This window comes from Bufo bufo, chromosome 3 (assembly GCF_905171765.1).
Source record: "Bufo bufo chromosome 3, aBufBuf1.1, whole genome shotgun sequence".
Lineage (NCBI taxonomy): Eukaryota > Metazoa > Chordata > Amphibia > Anura > Bufonidae > Bufo > Bufo bufo.
In genome coordinates this window covers 414,215,626-414,240,659 of record NC_053391.1, presented here as the reverse complement: position 1 = coordinate 414,240,659, position 25,034 = coordinate 414,215,626, and the positions used below count along the sequence as shown (strand labels likewise).

General features: G+C 44.4%; 1 protein-coding gene across 6 annotated transcripts in view; it reads right to left on the bottom strand.

Moving 5' to 3' along the window:
* The window catches only part of BBX (BBX high mobility group box domain containing), a 108,881-nt gene extending 84,506 nt beyond the window's left edge, over positions 1-24,375 (bottom strand). For 2 of the 6 annotated variants that reach the window (XM_040424894.1, XM_040424895.1), the window contains exons 1-5: positions 24,109-24,375; positions 19,691-19,930; positions 9,470-9,665; positions 4,003-4,112; positions 2,269-2,349 (exon numbers count right to left, since the gene is read on the bottom strand). In XM_040424894.1, coding sequence (XP_040280828.1) covers positions 2,269-2,349; positions 4,003-4,112; positions 9,470-9,665; positions 19,691-19,930; positions 24,109-24,183 — 702 coding nt within the window. In that variant the 5' untranslated portion in view covers positions 24,184-24,375. Of the gene's footprint in view, positions 1-2,268; positions 2,350-4,002; positions 4,113-9,469; positions 9,666-11,496; positions 11,623-11,694; positions 11,804-19,690; positions 19,931-24,108 lie in introns of those variants that run through there. The other 4 variants (XM_040424893.1, XM_040424898.1, XM_040424897.1 and 1 more) reach the window with 4 other exon arrangements.
* Positions 24,376-25,034: the final 659 nt, after the last annotated feature.

The window sequence follows — 25,034 nt, the reverse complement described above, 5'->3', positions numbered from 1 at the left end:
GTATCGCTGCGTCCGTAACAACCTGCTCTATAAAAATACCACATGACCTAACCCCTCAGGTGAACACCATAATAAAGCTAAATAAAAACGGTTAAAAAAGCTATTTTTTGTCACCTTACATCACAAAAAGTGTAATAACAAGCGATCAAAAAGTTATACGCACTCCAAAATCATACCAATCAGTCATCTCATCCCGCAAAAAAAATTAGACCCTACGTAGGACAATTGCCCAAAAAATATAAATAAACTATGGCTCTCAGAATATGGAGACACTAAAACATTATTTTTTTTTTGTTTCAAAAATTATATTATTGTGTAAAACCTAAATAAATAGTATACATTTCAGGTATTGCCTGGTCTGTAAGAATCTGCTGTATAAAAATATCACATGACCTAAACACCTCAGGTGAACACCTTAAAAAAAAAAAAAAAATACGTGTCAAAAAAGCTATTTTTTGTCACCTTACAAAATTGCGGAACGAATGCAGACCCATTCATACGGTCGTGTGAATGTAGCCTTACACTGACAGTGTGCCGATGAGACCCAGCCTGGGAGCTTATCCTCATAGGCCTCCACAGCTGATAGAAAGGAAGAGTTCCAGCACTTGTATGTAAAGAAATTATATACATATATATAAAAATATACAGATCCCATCAGGATAACAGATGTATTTCATAAAGTCAAATGTTACATTAATTGTGACACCAGTGGTGTCGTTTATGTGATTTAGTGCGTCCAGTGTGATCTTACCTATGTGGGCAGCACCTCCATGAAATTTAAGACAAGACTCCTGGAGCATTTGAATTACATTACGAACCCACTGGTGACTGGCATCTCCAATGTAGCCAGCCACTTCATCGCAGAGTTGGTGGCTTCTGCACATTTGCCATTGAGAAAGTGACAGTTCCCATTCGAGGTGGTAATAAAAAAAAAGCATCCTACAAAAAGGGAGGCATATTGGATGTTCCGATTGAACACCAGATGCCCCCTAGGTCTGAATAAAAGAAAATAACTTATGTTTATTTATTAATAAGCCTAAGGCTACTTTCACACTAGCGTTCGGGGCTCCGCTTGTGAGCTCCGTTTGAATGCATTGAATGCATTCTGAGTGGAGGCGGATCCGCTGAGAATGCATCAGTCTGGCTCCGTTTGTCCTCCGCTCAGCAGGCGGACACCTGAACGCTGCTTGCAGCGTTCGGGTGTCCGCCTGGCCGTGCGGAGGCAAACGGATCCGTCCAGACTTACAATGTAAGTCAATGGGGACGGATCCGTTTGAAAATTGAGCCATACTGTGTCATCTTCAAACGGATCCGTCCCCCATTGACTTTCAATGTAAAGTCAAAACGGATCCGTTTGCATTATCATGAACAAAAAAAATAAAAAAATTTTTTTTTTTTGTTCATGGTTATGCAAACGGATCCGTTCTGAACGGATGCAAGCGTTTGCATTATAGGAGCGGATCCGTCTGTGTAGACACCAGACGGATCCGCTCCTAACGCAAGTGTGAAAGTAGCCTTATGTGGCCTTATATAAAGTAGCCTTATATAATTTCTTTATTTTGGTATGTATATTCTTTTTTATATGCATGTGGTAAGAACAGGGTGTGGGCCCGCTGGTGCTTCTGGGGGAAGGTTGGTTTGTTCCTTCCCTCCCTCCCCCCCCGGGAGGGTGGGGGGGGGTCATACTCGCCATATTTAAACCAAAGCGCCAGGGGCCACACACGGTTATGACTAAGAACGTCTAAGTTTGAAACGCGTCAACTGAGCAGGAGTGTGTGAACTGGTCCTTATTTGTGAAGCTGTTTTTGGAAAATAAAGATATCGCAACAAAACTACATACAAGTGCTGGAACTCTTCCTTCCTATCGTTTGAACTGTGGAATCTACTTGATTCGTTCTGTGCACGCGGATCAGATTAAGGGTGAGCTGGACTTTCATATATACTTGCCTCCACAGCTGGCAGGCACAAAGACTTGTACAAAGCTTGGGACTGCCTCAGCAGCCTCAGCCCCTTGTATTGTAGTTCCTCTGCAAACCCCTTATATGCGGCAGTCTGTATTGCCAGCCCATTTTTTCCAACCATTAAAAAAATGGGTCCTATTATAGTCAATAGATTTCATGGAGAAATGGAGACTTTGATGCAAATATGAACAGATCCATATATTATCTTGCCATTATAATGCTTCATGGAGGTAACACAAACATACAGAAAGCCAAGAATAAAAATGTGGGTTGTTCTTGTCAAGATATAAATGGTGGAGTTTCATACCTCTGCTACTTCAAGGAATGCAGACTTCTTAGTGGGCTGAAAGCAGTCTGACTCCTTTGACTCCGTAGGACTTGAAGATACCTGTGTATAAAAGACAAGTTTAGTACACATGAAAATAAAAAGCAGAAAAGTCACAAAAGCACTTTGTGATCAGCATATTGTCAAGGAACCCTTCTAATAAGTAGGGGTATCCATTTAGATAGCAAAGATAAATGGTATATACTAGGGAAACAGGTCTAGCACACCATCTGCCAGGAGTCATGTGTTCTCTGGTGTGGCTCAGACACATACTGTAACTTGACTGTTTATGTGACTCCCCATAGAATTTAAAGGGTTTTTACTATCGATGACTTATCCCCAGGAGAGTTCATCGATATCAGATTGGAGGGTCTACTCTCGGCACACCCGCTGATCAGCTGTTTGAAGAGCACTCAGCACTCATATGAGCGCTGCCTTTTCTTCTCCATTTACCTGCTCACTGCAACAATTTCAGCGGCGAGTAGTGTAATTACAACTATGTGATGGCTTCTTCCTATTCACTTGAACAGATGGGAGCCGTAGCATAGAAGTGAATGGGGACGCCAGGCAAACAGGTGATTCGCGGGGGCACCAAAAAGACTTATCCTGAGGATAGATCGTCAACAGTAAACGCGGAGAACTCCTTTAATGGAGAATTCCATATTTGCATTCCTTGCTGGGTTCTGCTGATCTCAATGACAACAGGGGACACAGGAAAGTGGCCCTTGTTTAACATTTAAAGCGTTTCTCCAGGCTCCTGAAACTGATGACCTATCCTCAGGATAGGTTGTTAATATCCAATCAGAGAGGGTCTGACACCCCCACCAATCAGCTGTTCCTTGCAGCCTATGGAACTAGCACTTTCAATGGACCTTGACACACAGCTCCATTTAGAGAGTAGTGGCCATGCCATGTTACTGCAGCTCAGCTCCCATTCACTTCAGTGAGAGTAAGCTGCAGTAACCCAGCATGGCCACTGCACTGTGAATGGAGCTGTGCTACCTGTGCTATTCAAAGAGCACTGGAAGCTGCAGGGAACAGCCGATTGGTGGGGGGTGGGGCATGTCAGACCATCATTGATCGGATATTAATGTATGTACTGTACAAAAATAACAAAATATATATGGTGCATGGGTCACACGGGCCCTATTAGGTTTTGGAATTGTTAGGTCCGGGGTCTGCTATAACAACCATGGAGACACCAACAATCACATTTGGGGTGGGGTGTAGGGTTCTTGGGGAAGCAATGTGGTGAAACAAGAAGTCTCCTACCTCAGCATACTAAAATGCAGAGATTGGAGTTCTCTCTGATCCTGGCAGTTAGGGCGGCTGCCAGCTGTATACGCCAGAAATGTTTTCCTGCAGTGACCTGATATTATGGTGCATGGCAAGACGAGTTAACACATTCAACGGTGTCCCTTGTGTCATTATGGATTCCCCTTGCTCAATTTTATCCACATGGACAAATAGGCTTTACACCAGAATAGATATTTCTTTTTACATACAATTCTCATTACAGTAGATCAGATCAATGTCATGTCCAAACTTGTATATTGTAAAAGAATACATAGGTAAAAAAAAAAAAAACACTAAAATGTTCAAACAGATTTAGACTATAAGTGGACAAAGCTATGAATAATTCAGAACAAAGTGCTACAAAGCCATTATCTTATATTTCTAGTGCACCGGACACTGTCATTTCTAGTTATTACAAACCTCTGGCTCTTCGTTGTCTATGTCAGCAGCCATTGCTTGGTCCCTGTGTGCAGTCAAGGCATGTTCCCCAGCAAGAAGCAGCAGACTCAGGCCTCCCATTTGTGTGGGATCTTATGGAAACACAAGTACAAAACTTACTAGATAACAGGGATAGAAGGTAGACATACATCATAGAGCACTGGAGCCATTTCTATTATTTTTAAAGTGATACAGAAGAAAACAATCCAGCTATATTGGTACTCCTTCAGTGATATGTCATATGGAAGCCTTGTAATGCATTCACAATGGGGTGGCCCCCACATGTTCCCTTGTAGGCTTCAAACAGCTTTGTGGGATTCCAGAGGTTAAGTATTACACGAGCTGTGCCCCTTCAGGTCCTTGAGTCATCTCCCTCCTTTTCTAGGAATGCTTATCACTGGAATTAGAATCTATCTAGCAAGAAGAGCATTAGTGAGTAAGGGTATGGTTGGTATTTTAGGTCAACCTGGATGGGGTGGAGGTCAGAGAATTCTACCCCATCAAACATGGCGGAATTTCACAGGGCACAGTCATGCTGAAACAGGTGGGAACCTTAACCAAACTGCTTCCACAAAGTATACAAATTCTCTAGAATGCCAATATATGGTATAATACGAATAAAGAGGTTTTCTAGGATTTAAATATTAATGGCCTATTACCAAAGACAGGTTAACAATAATTTGACCAATGGGGTTCAGTACAAAGAAGGGGCCATGACAGAACTCTTGTACCTGGGGTTGGGGATTAAAGGAGTTCTCCAGATTACAAAAGCCAATTTTCCTATACTCCTATACTTGATTGCCGCTCTGGAAGCCCTGTTCTGTCCTGCATTTCACAGACAAGGGGAACTCTGTAATATCTAATTTGCCCTGTGGTGGCGCTGCAGGGAAAATGAACACAGGTTTCCTCACAGATTACAGCTGGTTGCTGGGGCACTTGCACTTTGCGATCAGCTTATTATGAAGGGACCCATTTAATAATTAGGGATTGTCCAAACAGGGATTGTTAAACCTGTTTATAACAGGGTGTGCCCACGGGATAAACACTGGAGGTCACGGACACAAGGTCAGGGATGTGTGTATGTAATGGGCTGCTAACAGAAGGTGGAGCGGCTGGGACTGGACATTACAGTTAGGCCTCATACATCTGACAGAAAATATCAGGCATATACCAGTAGATTCTACCTGATCCAAAAACTGAAAACAGGGTGGTGTGGCTTACTAATGGCATCAGTCTTATAGCAATAACTGGGATCTAATAGACTATCTCCGTGCCCTTTCAACTAAAAAGAGGACGTGGGGAAATCGGTTTCCAGGCATGAGCAGACTTACAAATCGGAGATGGAGATATTTAAGGGGGGGAAATACAGCATTTGGGTCACCCACATGGAGGCAGCTGAAAAAACTCAGGATCCTATAAAAATCCATGACCGATTAAATAGGGCCTTGGGACCTTGTCTGGAAGATACAGCCAGATCCAGAGACATTATATGCAGAGTCCACTTTTTCAAGCAAAAAGAGGCCATTTTGAGGGCCACAAGACAATGTGACAACATGGAGGGACAGCCAATGGCCGAATTCTCCCAGATATATAGCAGAGAATACTTTATCTATGTAGAGTTGTCCCCCCAATCATCACACTAAGAGGAAAAAGAAATCTTGTAAAGATGGGGATATCCTCTGCAGATCTCCACCAGGAAAGAGGGCAGAATCTTAATCTTCCGTGACCCAGGAGACATACTCAAACTTTTACAGACATTTGAACTTTCCATGACTGTAATCCTTGAGTGGCCCATCCTTCTTGCTCTCATCTCTTCTCCAACTAGACAGCATGGACAAAAGTCTCCCCTCAAACCTGACGAAGACCACATGAGGCCCCCCACCGGGTATGCGGGGGCCCTACACTGTGAATTTTCCTCAGAAGGAAGGTGATTGGCGACACCAAGTTTTGGAGGGACTAATGTCTGAACTTGTGTTAGGTTTGCCTTTCTGTAGTTTCTTATGTTATCCTTGCAATGTTTATAATGCCCTTGTGGTTCCCCTCCAAGGTTTCTTGGGTTCTGGACCCAGTGAGATGTCTCATTTGTGCCACAAGAGACTTGGCTCTCATTTCTCTGATTCTTGTAGGTCTGTTTGACAGGTTAATTCACTTATTGGACCGGTAATCTATTTTTTGTCTGGGGAGAGGTGTTATCTCACCCCTAATGAGGCTTTCACTCTCAATTACAATGATGGTTGGCTATTTTCCAGCTGTCTTCCCTAACTGTTTGATTGTTCTTCTTTTCTATTTTTCTTACATGGCTGTTTCACTTTTTATGTTCCCTTCTGTGTGTGCCACCTTTTGTGCCTATCTTCCTGATCGCTAACGTATATTTTCCTATCCAGGATCAAATTTGCCCCTTTCCTTGTTCGCAGCTTTGGAGGACATTACAGATGGCCTGCTGATCATCTTAGGTGCCGACTTAAATTTTCTTCCGGATATTTCATTGGATATCTCCACTGGTAATTCCTTTCTTTCTCTTGGGGCAGTTTGTGGATTTCGAAGACACCTTTATTCCCTCCGGTTAGTGGACACTTGGCAAAGTCTATCCTTATGAACCAAGTGGGTGTCACGGATATTAAATTGGAGATTGCTGCATTCAGACAGGTCCATGCCGGCGACCCTACTGTCCCAACAATCCAAAGAGAAGCAATAAAACGTGTATTGAGAGACAGTTTCATCTCACGCATCCAGAATAAAAAAGATGCAGATATGCTAACCCTCCTGGAGAAAATCTCGGACCTGGAGATGCACCATAAGCATTCTCTCTCTTCTGAGGTTTACCTGGAGTTGTGTGACATGGGGAATGCCTTCAGCAAACTGATTGATCAAAAATATATACATGCTAGGGACAAGTTAAAATGCATCGTATATGACCAAATGAATAAGTGTGGCAGATTATTAGCTTGAATGTTGAGACCTAAACAAGCCACCACATATACTGCGTTTTATACCTTCATTGATAGGTATAGGAGGGAGTATGCTTGGCAGCTCATGCTAAGCTCTTTAAAACACCTCTTGCCTCCCATTGATCATCGCCTTGCCCTCTCTCATTTAGAAGGGCCTTGGGTGCAGTTCTACATACGGGCATCCTCGATCTGCCCAGCAAATTTTTCCAGTGGAGGGGGATTGGTTGCAATATGCTCAACTCTGTAGTTTTCTCTCATTTCTGAGCCCACTCATTTGTCTAGGGATCTCACAGTATTTGTTTGTAGTTTTCACCTCCTGCACATATGGTGTTTCTGGTCTACAGGTTAATCCTGGGAGAGGTTGGATCTCCTTTCCCCTTATGCATCACTGGGAGAGGGAATTGAACCATTCCTTTTCTCCTGAGCAATGGTCCAAGGCATTCAGTTGGGGCATAAGTGTTCTATAAGCTGTATGCTGCAAGATTGGGAAGAGCACCATATTTAGTGGCAGTGTAACAGGGTCAAACCTTTCCGGAGATCCATCAATGTCTTATATGATAAAATGCATGTCTCGTCCTCTAGATGAACACTTGAGATAGCTGTCTTGACCATGCTCTCTGGTTCTTTTCCATCTCCAGAACACGTTTTGTCATTCTTAGTAGGGGTGCACCGAAATTTCGGCAGCCGAAAATATCGGCCGAAAATGTACCTAATCCATTTCGGCCGATATTGTTACATATCGGCCGAAAATATGGGGTGTGGGATTTGTCACCCACCATCTGCGGGCGGGCGGTTTACTGCATCTTTATTTTACCTTACAATCGTGACGCTCCAGTAAGAACTCTGCAGGCAGAGTGGAGGGCGGCGTAACGTCACTTACTCACGTGACACGCCTGCTCCGCCTCCTTCATTCATAAAGTGGGCGGAGCAGGTGCGTCACGTGAGTAAGTGACGTTACGCCGCCCTCCGCTCTGCCTGCAGAGTTCTTACTGGAGCGTCACGATTGTAAAGGTAAAATAAAGATGCAGTGAGTGATGCTGTGAGCAGCAGGGCCGGGGCTGTTATGGGTAGGGGGATCGGTCTATGGCACTGCTATGGGGAGGGGGGATCTGTGCACTGTTATGGGGAAAGGGATCTGTGCACTGTTATGGGGAAAGGGATCTGTGCACTGTTATGGGGAAAGGGATCTGTGCACTGTTATGCCCATAACAGTGCACATATCCCCCCTCTCCATAACAGCGCCACCCACAGATCCCCCTCTCCATAACAGCGCCACCCACAGATCCCCCTCTCCATAACAGCGCCACCCACAGATCCTCCTCTCCATAACAGCGCCACCCACAGATCCCCCTCTCCATAACAGCGCCACCCACAGATCCCCCTCTCCATAACAGCGCCACCCACAGATCCCCCTCTCCATAACAGCGCCACCCACAGATCCCCCTCTCCATAACAGCGCCACCCACAGATCCCCCTCTCCATAACAGCGCCACCCACAGATCCCCCTCTCCATAACAGCGCCACCCACAGATCCCCCTCTCCATAACAGCGCCACCCACAGATCCCCCTCTCCATAACAGCGCCACCCACAGATCCCCCTCTCCATAACAGCGCCACCCACAGATCCCCCTCTCCATAACAGCGCCACCCACAGATCCCCCTCTCCATAACAGCGCCACCCACAGATCCCCCTCTCCATAACAGAGCCACCCACAGATCCCCCTCTCCATAACAGAGCCACCCACAGATCCCCCTCTCCATAACAGCGCCAATCATTAAAAAAAAAGTATTTTAAAAGTATTTGGGCAAAAAGGCAGTTTCGGTTTCGGTTTTCGGTCAAGGGCATCCTGAATTTTCGGTTTCGGACCAGAATTTTCATTTCGGTGCACCCCTAATTCTTAGTATTGGAAATCCCCTATCATTCCCCCCCATTAGGGAATGGTTCAATACTCTCAAGAAGATTAGGCAAATGGAGGAGATGACTTCTTAAGATCTGGGGTAGATCGACAAGTTTCTTAAGGCTTGGCAACCTTGGATTCTGTGCAAAGAATATTCGGTATTTTGGGACTGATCAGATTCCAGGGACAATTGGGAGGATTCTGGGCTCATTCCCTTGTCCTAACCTTATCTCATTGGTCCACTAGTAGGTTGTCACTTCTTTCCCTTTTTTATCTCCCTCTCTCGATCCTCCGGTTATGCCTTGTACATTTTAGGTTGTCCGTCATGTTTGATTTATGATCTTTTACCATTATTGTATGCAGCCTTTGATGCTTCACATTTTATCGTTTTCTCAAATACTAACAGTTGCCAACGCTGTATACTTTATTCCTTTTTGATATGTATACCTTTGTTGATAATTAGTGATTCTGCAATAAAAGTTACTGAACAACAAAAAACTGAAAGCAGAAGTGTTGAACACAAACAACTGAACTTGCATGAGAAGTAAGCCCATGATGGAGTCTAACATATTGAAGAGTTTTGGTAAAGGTGTTGGTGCTTACCTGCTATGCCAAAATTGAGCTGTGGCATTTCTTCTTCCTTTGAGACTATCTTGGAGCTTGCTATTTCTTTGACTGGCTCTTGAGGGTAAGGCCAAAGCTTTTTCCTTGTTGCGACAGTGGTAGGTGCTTTTACTGGTTTATTAGTTGTTGGGCACCATTTATAACCGGGATGTGCTTTCATAAATGCATCCTTGTACTGGGCATTAAAAAAAATAGACACAGACAAAAAAAGTGAATTTAATGCAAATACCCACAGACTAAACAGGAAAGCATAATTACTATAATACTGAAAAGGTAAAACTAAATATAGTCAAGAATCTGACAGGCTGGTTTACAAGGTAAGGCTGGATTCATATGACGCTTTTCCCATCCATTTAAAGTATACAAAAAGCATCCATTCACCATAGAGTTCCATTGTAAAAAAAAAACAAAAAAAAAACAACAGGCCTCAGGAGAAGCCATTTAATCTTCCCCTATATCATTATAGAGAGAAAACTAGGAAACAATTTTTTTTCTTTTCTTACAGATTCATCCCCGTTTTTACAAAAAAGATTTTTTTTAATAAAAAAATGGTATATTATAAAATTATCTTTATTACTAGATTACAAACAATTTGCTAACCCTTTGATTATCTTTCATGTTCCTTAGATGCTTGATTACACGGTATTATTATCTCTCTCTCTGCCTGTCTATCTATAAATCAATCTCTATTTACATACGATATACAATATCATTAAAGACCCCTTTAGTTACATCATTTCTTTACATTTTGCCCACCCACATTAAGCATTGTGAAAACTGGATACCTCATTATTAAAAATCATGAATTAAATAAACACATTAGGCTACTTTCACACCTGCGTTAGGTGCGGATCCGTCTGGTATCTGCACAGACTGATCCGCACCTATAAATGCAAACGATGGTATCCGTTCAGTACAGATCCGTCTGCATAACTAATAAAAAAAAAAATCTAAGTGTAAGTCAAACGGATCCGTCCTGACTTACATTGAAAGTCAATGGGGGATGGGTCCGTTTACAATTACACCAATATTGTGTCAATGTAAACGGATCCGTCCCCATTGACTTACATTGTGTGTCAGGACGGATCCGTTTGGCTCAGTTTCATCAGACGGACACCAAAAACGTTGCAAGCAGAGTTTTGGTGTCCACCTCCAGAGCGGAATGGAGGCTGAACGGAGGCAAACTGATGCATTCTGAACGGATCCTTATCCATTCAGAATGCATTGGGGCTAAACTGATCCGTTTGGGGCCGCTTGTGAGAGCCTTGAAACGGATCTCACAAGCGGACCCAGAAACGGCAGTGTGAAAGTAGCCCAAGTCCTTTCATTACTTATACACCCACCGTCCGATATCCTAATTTCTACAATCAGGCTGCACGTAGAGGCTCAGGGGTAACCACTGTCAGGGCCTACAGATCAATAATCAATATGAACAGCACTCCCAGTGTGTAGAAGAAAAATAATCAATGCGATTGTCCCCTATGTACAATCCAAAGCAAGAAAAGGGGAGGCTGCACATGTATCCAAAAAGTGGTGGCCAGATATAGCCTTTGTCATGGCCTACAGATCAATGCAGTAGTAGTGGACACCTCCAAGCCCCAGCAGCCTGCAGCATAACTGAAGAAATGAAGAGATCCACCATGGAGTGCCACTATCGAAACTTCACAGTACAGGGGGGGGGGGGGGTAACCCTTGGGCATATCCTTTGTAGATTACAGCTTCTCTTTATAACCAACATACATATGCAAATGCATGGGGCTGAGCTATCGTACAAGGCACAGCCACACGTACGGATGAGCCATTTTGCTAGTGTCATGAAACCTTTAAATCTCACAAAATCTCCTTCATCGGGTTCATGTTTCTGCCTATCAAACCAGATGCACAGGCTACACAGACAATTCATGCAATATTAATAGACCAGAGTCAACATGCATATCTGCTATTGTGACGTGAGCAAAGATAATCTTCGGATAATGCAGCAGGCACCATTATTTGTACAACTATACCTTATGGCCTGGAAAGGGTGACCACATTCAAGCCTGCCGACAAGGAGAGAGCTGTGAGCACGGTACAGTGTGATACAGAGCTTCTTTCACACGGAGATGTCACACTGCACTCTGCCATAAGCAAACGCTAGTTCCCGATTCGGACACATTTACATTTACTTCCCTTACAAGATAAGTCACTGAAGTCAAGGCACTTACATTCTGAACAATAATGGGGTTAGCATACAAATAAGGAAGCCTACGAACCTCGGCCTTTTGCTACGATAAGCCATCAAGTTTCTCTTTCTGCTTCTGTGAGAGAAAAAAAAAGCCTCCGCCTGAAGACAGGGCTCACATGTTCTCATAGCGCCACCTAGTGTTCAACTAGTCAAAGTCTCACTGCCAACATTTTTGCTCATTTTAGTAAACTTGGGGAACGGCTTTCCAAGAAGCAAAGTTAGCTAAAAAAAAAAGAAAGGCTAAACACTAATAATAGAAAAAGTCAAGGAGTTTTTTTTATGGTTTTAGGAGTAAATGATTTTTAATCCTTTTTCAACTGGACCCCAAAGTGTAAGAAATAAAAAGGAAGTAAAGTAAAATGACTCATAATGCCGGCAATATAGATGTAACGGATGTCAATAGCCATCTCTCCAATAAGTAGACATGAGTGGATTGGAGAGGTGGGATATGCAGGTGCCAGACGCAATGGAATCACTTCTATCCTGGGGAGCAAAGGTTGGGGCATTGTGAAATCAAACATCCCATATTCTTGATTCCTCCAGCGGTAGGAGTTGGTGGACAGTGGGTTCAACATCTTATGTGCTGGGTATAGGTTCTCCTGACTAGACGTCACCATTCACACACACCAGACGAGCATGCAATTATTGAAAAGAGGCCATTTCTTCCCAATAACTGGCCACTTATCAGTGGAGCAAAGAGTTACATGCAGCAATCTCCTCCACTATACGGGGGCGAGCTAAGGCTATTCCAATCATTTGTCCTCATACAGATTCCTTTTTTTCTGGGCAACCGATCTCTGTTCACAGAGCACCATCTGCTTCCCAGAAACTATGATTGAGGTCTCCTCATGGACCATCATTTCCCTCGATGAACGAGCATTTTGCTTGTCCATCAGTTGATCTACGGCACTTTTACACAGGCCTATAATCAGAGAGGGGCGTTCATACCAATGTTCATTCTCCATAATCGGCCACCAATTGCCACAAATAAACTGTGATTATCCCAGGAGAAAGCTTCATGTAGTCAATCATTTACCAACCATATAAAAAGGGCTGTCCAATAAGGACAAGCAGCTCTGTCACGTGTCCTACACCACCATATGTAGGGGCTGCACAGGATAGAAGGGGAGACACTGAAGTCGGGGATATAGCTTCACCATGAGCCTTGGCAGCAGCTGCCTCAGAAAGATTTCATGAGCAATGTTATTAAGGACCAGTCCAAGGGCTATGCATTCAAATGAGAAAGACTATACCTATTTCTCTTCTGCACACTCCTCTTACCAGAGGTTAGACTACATCTTCCTTAGTACTCAAGCACTCCAATATTGTGCATCGTCCAGGATTGGGAGTATTCTTCTGTCAGACCATGCCCCAGTCCTCCTCACGTGTTCTATTCCCAATATGCCCAAAACGGAATATAGATGGAGGTTAAATGAAACGTTGCTGAATAGCTCTAATATCCCTAAATTAGCAGGTCTGTTAGAGGAATATTTCACCTTGAATGATTCAGCTAATATATCTCCAGCGGTGTTGTGGGACGCCCACAAGACTGTTATGAGAGGCCACTTGATTGCCTTAGGTGCGCATATCAAAAAAATGAAAATAAAGAAAATAGAGGAACTCACTTCAGATATCTCCAAGCTGGAGACTCAACATAGGCGTTCTTTGAACGAAAATACTTTGGCACACCTGGACACCCTCAGATCAGAATTAAAAAATATATTAAACGCCAATACTGCAAAACTGTTTCTGTCCACTCAATATAAAAATTATGCGCACGGAAACAAAGCCACCAAGGTCCTCATGTCTCAAGTTAAAAAACGGAAAATTGCATCATATATTTCCCATATAAAACCTCAGAACTCACAAGCTGTCTATAAAACTGAATTAATTGCTGAACAGTTCTGCAAATATTACAGCCAACTATATAATCTACATACAAATCCAAATACGTCCCAAATTAGTGAGAAAAAATATGGTGGAGCTGCTCTAAAATTGCTTCTTACTGGCAAAAGATATGTAAAGTCATTTCAGATGTGTGCAAAGTTAGTTTTCCGATCTCTGCAAAAATGTGCCTTTTCGGGGTGTTCGGGGGTCTCGGATGCTCTAGAGACACACAAAAACTGGGTCAAATTTTATTGGCAGCAGCCAGATTACTCATTGCTGTATACTGGAAAAAAGTGGAGACACCCCCACTAAAACATTGGATTCAAAGATGTGACCAATTGTTTCGCCTTGAACAGATGGCACACTGGGAGGCCCGAACACCACACAGATTTGAGGCAATTTGGAGACCTTGGAAAGATTTTAGGGGATTTACGAAATGATAACTTTAAATATATTGTTCGTGAACACGTTTGATAGTGTCTAATTAATTATCCATACCCTAGAAAGAGCATTTTGCATCAAAAATGGTGCCATTACCCCCTCCCCTTCTCTCCCTCCGACCTTCCTTCCTCCCTCCCCCTTTTCCTTTATTACTTTAAATCTAATAATTTTTTATAATTTGACTGTTACCAGCCTGATTGTACGGTATCAACTGTATTTTCCTCATTGGCGCCCTCTTAGGGCATATCAATAATTGTATGATCTTTATGTTGTAAAAACAATAAAAACAATTTTAAAACAAAACAATAAGGACCAGTCCAAAATAAAAAGATTTTTTTTTTACAGAGGTATTCTGATGACAGGTAGTTTAAAGGGGTTGTCCGGATTCAGAGCTGAACCCGGACATACCCTTATTTTCACCCAGGCAGCACCCCTGAGGCTAGCATCAGTGTATCTCATGCTCCGATGCGCTCCCTTGCACTGCGCTAAATAGCGCAGGGTACGGGCTCTTTTGTTTATCATAACACACTGTCGGGGGGCTGCCAGGGTAAAAATGGAGGTATGTCCGGGTTCAGCTCTGAACCCAGACAACCCCTTTAAGACATGTCATAATTGTCTGCACTCTGGGCAAGTAGTCGTCTGCAATATATTACAGTTAGAGAGGAGCGAATTTCATGTTATGAAATTCGTTCACACTTCGTTTGGTGGTAAAAGGTGAATTGCGTTATGGATTTCGTTACCACGGACCATAACGCAATTCTATGACTGAATGCATAACGGAATGCCTTTAGAGGCATTCCGTTATTCATTCCGTCATAATAGAAGTCTACGGCCTGCATAACGGATTTGTCCTGTTTCCATTATGCAGGGGAGTCCTCTCCTGCATAACGGAAACGGGATGGATCCTTTATATAGGCCATAGACTTCTATTATGACGGAATGCATTCAGTCATAGAATTGCGTTATGGTCCGTGGTAACTGAATCCATAACGCAATTCTGCTTTTACCACCAAACGAAGCGTGAACGAATTTCAAAATATGAAATTTGCTCATCTCTAATTACAGTATTTACATTCTACATTACAAAGGAAAGAAAAATATAAAATATTTGGAGTTCGCTAAAAACAAACAACTAAGAACCATAAGTGTATTCCACTCCCCAACACTGAAATTGCAACACCAAGAAGGGAAAATCGTGGAAATACGGAAATCACAGGATTGATAGGCATGCTAATGGTATGCAAATTATAAAAAATGGAAACAAAGTATTCAAAACATCTTGATTTATTCAGTATCAAGTAGGAGCACCACACACAGAAATACATGTGCTTACATGCCTTGGCATGCTATCGATGAGGTTATTGATGGCTGTCTGTCTGAATGCACTCGGAAGCGCAAATCATCAAGATCCACTGCAGGCAGCTCCCTTTGCAATTGCCAACTAATAACGTTCCAGATGTGCAAGATGGAAGACAAGTACAGAGAAACTGCAAGCCATGGTGACACGTTTAGGCTATGCTACTTGTCCACAGTAGCACAAGCAACATGAGGCCTGGCATTGTCCTTTTGAAAAACGGACCCTGGGACACTTTGTGAAATGGCTGAACCACTGGTTTCACGACCAAATCAATGTTACACCCAACTGTTAGTGTAGACAGGTCCAGCTACTTACTGTGCATTATGCCACTCCACACCAGAATCCCGGGAGAAGGACCAGTGTGATGTTCCCTTGTGGAGTCCTCTTCATGGCATTGCCCACCTGGTCTCCAGACCAATTTCGGTCTATCATTGTGTCCGAGACAAAAGCAGGACTCATCGCTGAGGAGGATGGAGATTGGGCTTGTAGCCCAATGGCATGAAAATGCCTTCTGATGGTTTGTATTAGGGTTGTCACGATACCAAAATTTTGATTCGGTTTCGATACCATAAAAAAAGTATTGTGATATTGTGATACTAGATACCACGCCCCAAAAAAAAAAAAAAAAAAAAAAAAAAAAAAAAGAATCCCACCAAAAAAGCAAATTGCAGATCCGTTTGAAATCCGTTTTTTTTTTTTTTTTTGCGGATCCATTGTAACAATGCCTAAAACGGAAAAGAATAGGACATGTTCTATTCTTTTTTGCAGGGCTACGGAACGGACACACATAGTGTCATGTCCGCATTTTTTGCGGACCCATTGAAATTAATGGGTCCGCATCCTATCTGCAAAAAAACGCAATGGACACGGAAAAACAACGGCGTTCACCGCATAGGAGATTTTTTTCATTATATTTTAATAGTTTGGACTTTCCGGACGTGGCAATATGTAATATGTTTATTTATTTATGGTTTATATATAAAATTGGGAGGGGGGTGATTTATACTTAATATTTTGGTGGGTTTTTTTTCCGTTTTTTTTTTTACTTTTTATTTACCATTTCTCCCCTTAGGGGCTAGAACCCTTGTCTTATTCACCCTAATAGATCTCTATTAGGCTGAATAGGATCTCAATCCATTAAAAAGGTGATTGCGCCGCCTTCCACAGACTCCAGCCTCTAAGGCTGGTTTCACACGGGCGTCGCGGGAATAGGTGCAGGTGCAAAACATTGTAATGCCTTTTGCACGCGCGTGAGAAAAATCGCGCATGTTTGGTACCCAAACCCGAACTTCTTCACAGAAGTTCGGGCTTGGGTTAGGTGTTCTGTAGATTGTATTATTTTCCCTTATAACCATGTTATAAAGGGGAAATAATACATTCTGACTACAGAATGCATAGTAAAATAGGGCTGGAGGGGTTAAAAAAAATAAATGCACTAGTCACTTTAATAATCATGACCATTATGCGGTTTTTGCACATATTTGTACATTGTATGTATGTATTACTTTTAATGCATCAATTATGTTGTTTGATTGTATGTATTTGACACACCTTTATATACCTGCTATTTACTGTTCACCAATGCTTGAGAAAGGCTCATGCTTGAGCCGAAACGTCGCTTTTGCCACCAAATGGGTGAATAAAACACATTTTCTGAAGAGTCGCTTGGAGTGCAGTCCGATTTTTGTTATATATATATATATATATATATATATATATATATATATATATATATATATATATATATATATATATATTTTTTTTTTTTTTTTTTAACTCACCTTAATCCACTTGTTCGCGCAGCCGGCATCTCTTCTGTCTTTAACTGTGAGCAATAGGACCTTTGATAACGTCACTGCGTTCATCACATGGTCCATCACCATGGTGATGGATCATGTGATGAGCGTAGTGACATCAAAGGTCCTATTGCTCACAGTTAAAGACAGAAGAGATGCCGGCTGCGCGAACAAGTGGATTAAGGGGAGTTAAATATTTTTTTATTTTTTTTTAACCCCTCCAGCCCTATTGTACTATGCATTCTGTATTCAGAATGCTATTACTTTCCCTTATAACCATGTTATAAGGGGAAATAATAATGATCGGGTCCCCATCCCGAGCGTCACCTAGCAACCGTGCGCCACCAATGTTTTTAATACTGGGGGAAGGAATGCACTGAGCCACCAATGAAGATAACTAACCTTTTAATACAAATACAGGAGGCGGAACCTGAGGGGTTAACTGCCGCAGATCGCAGCGCCTTGTCATAGAGGTCGGGTGCCGGCACCCGCCTCCTGTATTTGTATTAATGAGTTACTTATCTTCATTGGTGGCGCAGTGGCCACAGCCCCCTCCCATCCTCCGCCCCTCTGTCTTCTCATTGGTGGCAGCGGCACAGTGGGGAGGGACTCCTTCTCCCCAGTGCTGCTGAGGAGAACAGGGAGAGCGCTGAGAATGGACCACTATACGCCATTCTTCTAATCAAATGATCTGTCAGTGTAGAAGTTTGCCTCTGTGTACCTCTTGCTGTCATTCCAACCACTGGGACACACAAGGCTGAACAGTGCTGACATCACGACGCTGTCGTGTTGCAGTGACACCATAGACTAACATTATAAAATATGTCATGCAGTGTAGTTGTACCCCATGTAGCCCTAGCCTTATTCTGTGCAAGTAAAACATCAGCGGTACATGGGAAGGTAACCTAATGGCAGCAGCTGTTCCACATAGAACCATGCTTCTTCTGAAGACAGCTGTTACCTGCTCCCTTATGTTACCCGCACTTCCCAACTACCACTAGTGTTTACCTTCACAGAATAAAGGCTAGGTTTTAAGAAATCACCTTCATTCTCCCAAAACCTATTAAAGAGGACCTTTCACCTATTATGACACTATGAACTAACTATACAGACATGTAGAGCGGCGCCCGGGGATCTCACTGCACTTACTATTATCCCCGGGTGCCGCTCCGTTCTCCTGATATGCCCTCCGCTATCTCCGTTCCCTAAGTTATGGTAGGCGGAGTCTGCCCTTGTGCTGCTGTAGGGCTGGCCAATCGCATTGCAGAGCTCACAGCCTGGGAGAAAATAACCTCCCAGGCTGTGAGCTCTGCGCTGCGATTGGCCAGCGCTAGGGCAGACTCCGCCTACCATAACTTAGGGACTGGTATCTCCGCCTACTATAACTTAGTGAGCGGAGATACCGGAGGGCATAGCGGGAGAACGGAGCGGCGCCCAGGGATAATAGTAAGTGCAGTGAGATCCCCGGGCACCGCTCTCCATGTCTGTATAGTTAGTTCATAGTGTAATAATCGGTGAAAGGTCCTCTTTAACCTTCTGGAGGATTTCTTCAGAACAGCATTTTTAGAGCATTTTTTTTTTACTATTGTTTTACAAAGCTGAACTTTGATTTAGGGATAAATTAGCCTAGTAGGAGAGAGAAGATCTGGAGAATGAGCCATCAGAACAGCTCTCTGATGGATTTATTCTGCAGCTGCTATGTACTGTGAAATATGGAAACTGCATAAACCAAATGGCACAACATTTTTAATAAAAACCTACTGCTTTCAGTGATTGGCTGAGCTGGCCTATCCTGTGAATTCACGAAGTGTAGATCATCGGGGACCAGAACAACGGCAGAATGAAGAGTAATGATTCTTTGCTATTTTTATAATAGTCTGGTCCCTTTAACAACTACCCAACATCTTTTGACGGCAGGAGGTGCAAGATCTGAATCTGCAGCAATTTATTATGGCGTAGCTCAGAAATGCTCCTGCGCGTGCGGACCGTGATGAGAAGACGGAAGAGGTTCACATTTACATAGGGCTCAATGAGAGGAAGCAGCTATGCAGCAGCCTCTCTCGGACCTGGTGTAAAGGAATACTGGTTTAGTTGCCCATAGCAACCAATCAGATTCCACCTTTTATTTTTCAGAGCTCCTTTGGAAAATTAAAGACAGAAACTAAATGCTATGGACAACTAAGCCAGTTTTCCTTTACACCAGTTCTGATAAATCTCCCCCTATGGTGTTTTTCATGCAGAGAAATGCTGCTGGGTCTTAGCAGACTCAGATCAGCTCTGCCTGTGTAAAAGTCACCCAGGGACAGTTTTCCCTTTCACTGGGGCTCCTACAAATAGGTAATGGACACCATTAGAGGGTATTTTATCCAAATAAGTCTTGATCCCTTTCATCCTGAAGCCGTACACGTTTCTCAGGTAACAGAGTTATAGGCTAGTTGAACAAACTAGAATGGCATTGCTGACATAGAACCACGCATAAACATCTGTTAACAAACCTCCTTCGCCATGTCTGTGTACTTCTGCTTCTCATTGGGATCCAGATAGGCCCACCAATCGGCCAATATTTTTGTAGCACCACGGTTATCCAGACGAGGATGCTCTTGGCGCACAAGAGAACGATGGCGCTTACAGAATAAAAGGAAAGCATTCATGGGTCTCCGGGCTCTCTGTTCAGGGGACTCGTCTTCTGCTTCATCCACTTCATGTTCTAGTCCATCAGCATCAAGGAGCTGAACCTGCAATTCAAATTATACCAAATATTAGAATCATTTTATATGAACTTGGCCGCATTCAGACGGATGCATTTTAGCACCCAAAAGAAATTACCCCTATGTTCGTATGAATTGAATTTAGATCACCATAGAACCTTATAGTTCACACTCTCAGGTGTGGTATGGGCACTAAACTGAAGCCTTAGGACTCATGAACATGGCCGTTGCCGTATTGCGGCCCACATACAGCAGGTCCGCAATTCACGGGCACCGGCCGTATGCTACCCGCATAACGGATGTGGATCCATTGACTTGAATGGGTCCGCATTCCAAGAGATGCGGTGCGTAACGGAGGCACAAGTCTGTCCGTCTGGGTTTTCTGTCTGTGCCTACGCACCACAAAAAAGTAGTGCGGATTGGCGGGAGCGGATAGCGAACCCCATTCAAGTGAATAAGTCTGCGCTCCGCAAGCGGTGGCCCCATGGCTGGTGCCCATGCAGCACGGGCACGGCCAGCACATGGTCGTATGCATGAGCCCTTATGATGACTGTGTGAAAAAGCCCGGCTAATCTCTCCTTCCTGGGATCTCTCCAAAGTTAACCAGTTATAAACAGGCTTGGTGTTTCGCTCGTTTATCAGCTGATCGGCAGCACATTTACATGGGCAGATTGTCGGGAACGTCCATTAGCAGGAACAGTCGTTCGCGATAATCTAGACGATTATTGGCTCGTGTAATTGCAGCTTAAGGTGCTGGCAGATACCTCTGGTAGCGGCTTATCTCCCCGAGAACAAAAGGATTGGGCATGTTGAAATCCAAGTAATCTCACCCCACCACCTGGCATCAGAGGACTGCTGAGAAGCCTCCTTACAAATGAGATGGGGGGAGTCCCCTAACATTCCTTTAGGGTATGTTCACACATGGCATATGTGCTCATTTCCTGCAGTGGAACGTGGAAAATGAAGATTTTAGCAGATCTCATCCACATGCTGCAGAAAAAAGGGGCAACATATTTTGACCTGTGGGGCAGATTTTAAATCTCCACGGTGAAGGTCACCCTGGTAAAAGCATAGTGTAACATCTGCAGCAAGGGTAGTGACAAACCTGATTCTGATGCAGAATCACTAGAAATTCTGCCCTCTTAATCCAGCATTAAAGGGCATCTGTCAGCAGCTTTGCATCTATGAACTGGCTGACCTGTTACATGTGCGCTCTGGTGCTGAAGTCATCTGTGTTGGTCCCATGTTCATATATGTGTCTGCACTGCTGAGAATTATGGTTTAATATATGCAAATGAGCCTCTAGGAGCAACGGGGGTGTTACCAAATCTCTCCAGTATCCGTTTTCTCTGCAGGGTACCTTCAATACTTTACTATGAAGTACCATCAGCAGAGCTTCTGACTGCAAACCGCAGTGTGTGAATCCATCCTTCTGGTGCATGTCACACTGAAGTCCATGAGATACCATAAAACCCTATTCACACAGAATGCCCTATTTGTGACATTTCCGTGTCAATGTGTTGCATGTCTATCACATGGTCCGTGGTGATGGACCATGTGATCTGACGTCACCACAGGTCCTTTAGTCCACAGCTCATCATTAAAGAAGTGAAGAAGAGACCGGGAACTACGCGATCAAGAGGAGAAGGTGAGTTAATTATTTTATTTTTTTTAACCCTCAATTGATCACCTACTAAGCATTCTGTATTCAGAATGCTATTATTTTCCCTTATAACCATGTTATAAGGGAAAATAATACAATCTACTCTACAACTAACCCAAACCCGAACTTCTGTGAAGAAGTTCGGGTCTGGGTACCACAGTCGGTTTTTTATCACGCGCGTGCAAAACACATTACACACGCCCGATAAAAACTGTACATCGGAACGCAATCGCAGTCAAAACTGACTGCAATTGCGTTCCTACTCGCGCAGGTTTGGCGCAATACACCGGGACGCATCCGGACACGCTCGTGTGAACCCAGCCTAAGGCCTCTTTAACACGCGCGTGACGGATTAGGTCCAGATGTGTTCAGTGAAACTCGCACCATTTTGCAAGCAAATTCAGTCCGTTTTGTCTGCGATTGCGTTCAGTTTTTTCCCCGCGGGTGCAATGCGTTTTGATGCGTTTTTCACGTGCGTGATAAAAAAACTGAAGGTTTACAAACAACATCTCCTAGCAACCATCAGTGAAAAACGCATCGCACCCGCACTTACTTCCGGATGCAATGCGTTTCTCACAGAAGCCCCATTCACTTCTATGGAGCCAGAGCTGCGTGAAAAACGCTGAATATAGAGCATGCTGCAATTTTCACGCAACGCACAAGTGATGCGTGAAAATCACCGCTCATCTGAACAGCCCCATTGAAGTGAATGGGTCCAGATTCAGAGCACGGAATTCTCGTCCATGTGAAAAGGGCATAAGTCTGCAGGTTCCATCAGGCACCGTTGGTAAGGAGAAGTCAATTACCACCCTGTGTGAATGTACTCCGTTTTCTAAGAGTTAGGGCTCATGCACTACTTTTTTGCGGTGCGGACCGTGGACCACACATGCGGTCCGCAGCATGAGCCCTTAGGGTATGTTCACATGGGGCAAATACCTTACGGATGCTGCACCACAGAACTGCAGCTATGAAATCCACAGCGTATTGCAGCAAATACCAGCAAAATGGAAGAGATTTTACCAAGAATCCTCACACTTCATAAAATCCACATGGAAATGAACCTACTGTGCACATTTCAAATCCGCACCGTGGTCATATATGATTTCACCACGTGTAACTGATCGTGGCTGAATTCCACAGCAAATCCGCACCGTGGTAATATAGGATTTCACCACGTGTAACTGATCGTGGCTGAATTCCACAGCAAATCCGCACTGTGGTAATATAGGATTTCACCACGTGTAACTGATCGTGGCTGAATTCCACAGCAAATCCACAAGCTACATGTAGAGTCTGATAAAAATCCACAACAGGTAATCCTCTGTGGAAAATATTTCCATTGGAATTACCCTGGGAATACTGAGGGGCTTCCAGCTCTCTCATGGATGGTCACCCAGCTTTCCTGGTCTCCTGAGGAGAACATATCTCAGTACGGGAACATATAGAGAGGTTATCAGATGATTTACCCATTCAGGAGTCTTATGGCAGCTCCTAGGAGAACTGTGTGGTATACAGCCTGTCACCCAGCTTTCCTGGAGACCTGTGTGGTATACAGCCTGTCACCCAGCTTTCCTGGAGACCTGTGTGGTATACAGCCTGTCACCCAGCTTTCCTGAGGAGAATATATCTCACTACGGGAACATATAGATAACTTATCAGATTATTTAGCCATTCAGGAGTCTTATGGCAGCTCCTAGGAGAACTGTGTGGTATACAGCCTGTCACCCAGCTTTCCTGGAGACCTGTGTGGTATACAGCCTGTCACCCAGCTTTCCTGGAGACCTGTGTGGTATACAGCCTGTCACCCAGCTTTCCTGAGGAGAATATATCTCACTACGGGAACATATAGATAACTTATCAGATTATTTAGCCATTCAGGAGTCTTATGGCAGCTCCTAGGAGAACTGTGTGGTATACAGCCTGTCACCCAGCTTTCCTGGAGACCTGTGTGGTATACAGCCTGTCACCCAGCTTTCCTGGAGACCTGTGTGGTATACAGCCTGTCACCCAGCTTTCCTGAGGAGAATATATCTCACTACGGGAACATATAGATAACTTATCAGATTATTTAGCCATTCAGGAGTCTTAGGAAGCCAGGTGGCAGCTCCTAGGAGACCTGAGTGGTATACAGGCTGTCACCCAGCTTTCCTGGAGACCTGTGTGCTATGCAGGCTGTCACCCAGCTTTCCTGGAGACCTGTGTGGTATAGTGCAGGGACGGAGCACGGTGCAGGAGCTCCGGCCTAATGACGGCAGCAGGTATGCAGCTCCCCGCCGGGTTCATGGCCGTGCTCGAGGCCAACTTGGCAGCAGCAGGCAGACATTACAAACTTTGGCGGCTGAGTGCAGAGCGCATCATGTACCGCCGCAGAGCCGGCCGTGCAGGGACCTGGCAGCACTCGGTGCCCGCAGCCCCATCATGTCCCCAGCTGTGTACAGCAGGAGGATGATGGGCTGATTGTCCTCGAGTGCAGCGCCGCTGCCTGTGCTCCCGCTCTGCCTCCCCCGCACTAACTCCTCTCCCCCCGCCGAGGCTCTCTCACCGGGACACGGGCTCTGATGTCTGCCGGACAGTTGTCACATAAGTACCGTCCGGGCTCCGGTAAAGGCTCCGCCATTTTCCGCTGCCCTGGAGATGACGCACGGCGACATCAGCACGCTGCGACCGATAGACGGCGAGAGAGAGTGGCCAAACCACGAGATGTAGCCGAGAGCTGAGGGGTCCGGGCAGGGTGACAGGGCTGCTCATGGAGCGCTAATCCTATAGAGGAAGTCCTTGCTGCTGCATTCCGGGGATTCACACGGGTTATTACTGCCCTCAGCCATGGACGCGGGAACCGTCCTCCCTGACAGGGCAGTCATGTGCAGGAAACTGGTGGGCACCTCTCATAAAGCTGCCCAAGTAACACTGCCCTACCTGCATGAGCTCCACAAACTGCCAATCATACAGTGCGGTGAGGTGTTGTGCGCCATTTCATTTAACCCCTTCCCGACCAGCTGTGCCCGCCCGATCAGCGCCAGGCTGTTCCTGTCAGGCATCGGTGAAAATACCCTCACTATGCCATGTGTGGAGGGAAAGAGCAGGGGGACCCCATGGCAGGGAAGGCAGCCCGAAACTGATGGCATTTTTCATATGGATGAGGATCCTGATTCGTCTTGCATTGAAATGCCGGATCAGTCTCTCCGGTGTCATCCGGAAAAACGGATCCGGCGTTTATTTATTCACATTTTTTTGCGGTCTGAGCATGCGCAGACCGCAATGCCGGATCTGGCATTAATGTGTGTCCGGATCCGGAATCCCGGCAAGTGTTCCGGAATTTTGGCCGGAGATAAAACGGCAGCATGCTGTGGTATTATCTCCGTCCTGAAAAGTCAAAAAGACTGAACTGAAGACAACCTGATGCATCCTGAACGGAATGCTCTCCATTCAGAATGCATGGGGATAAAACTGATCAGTTCTTTTCCGGTA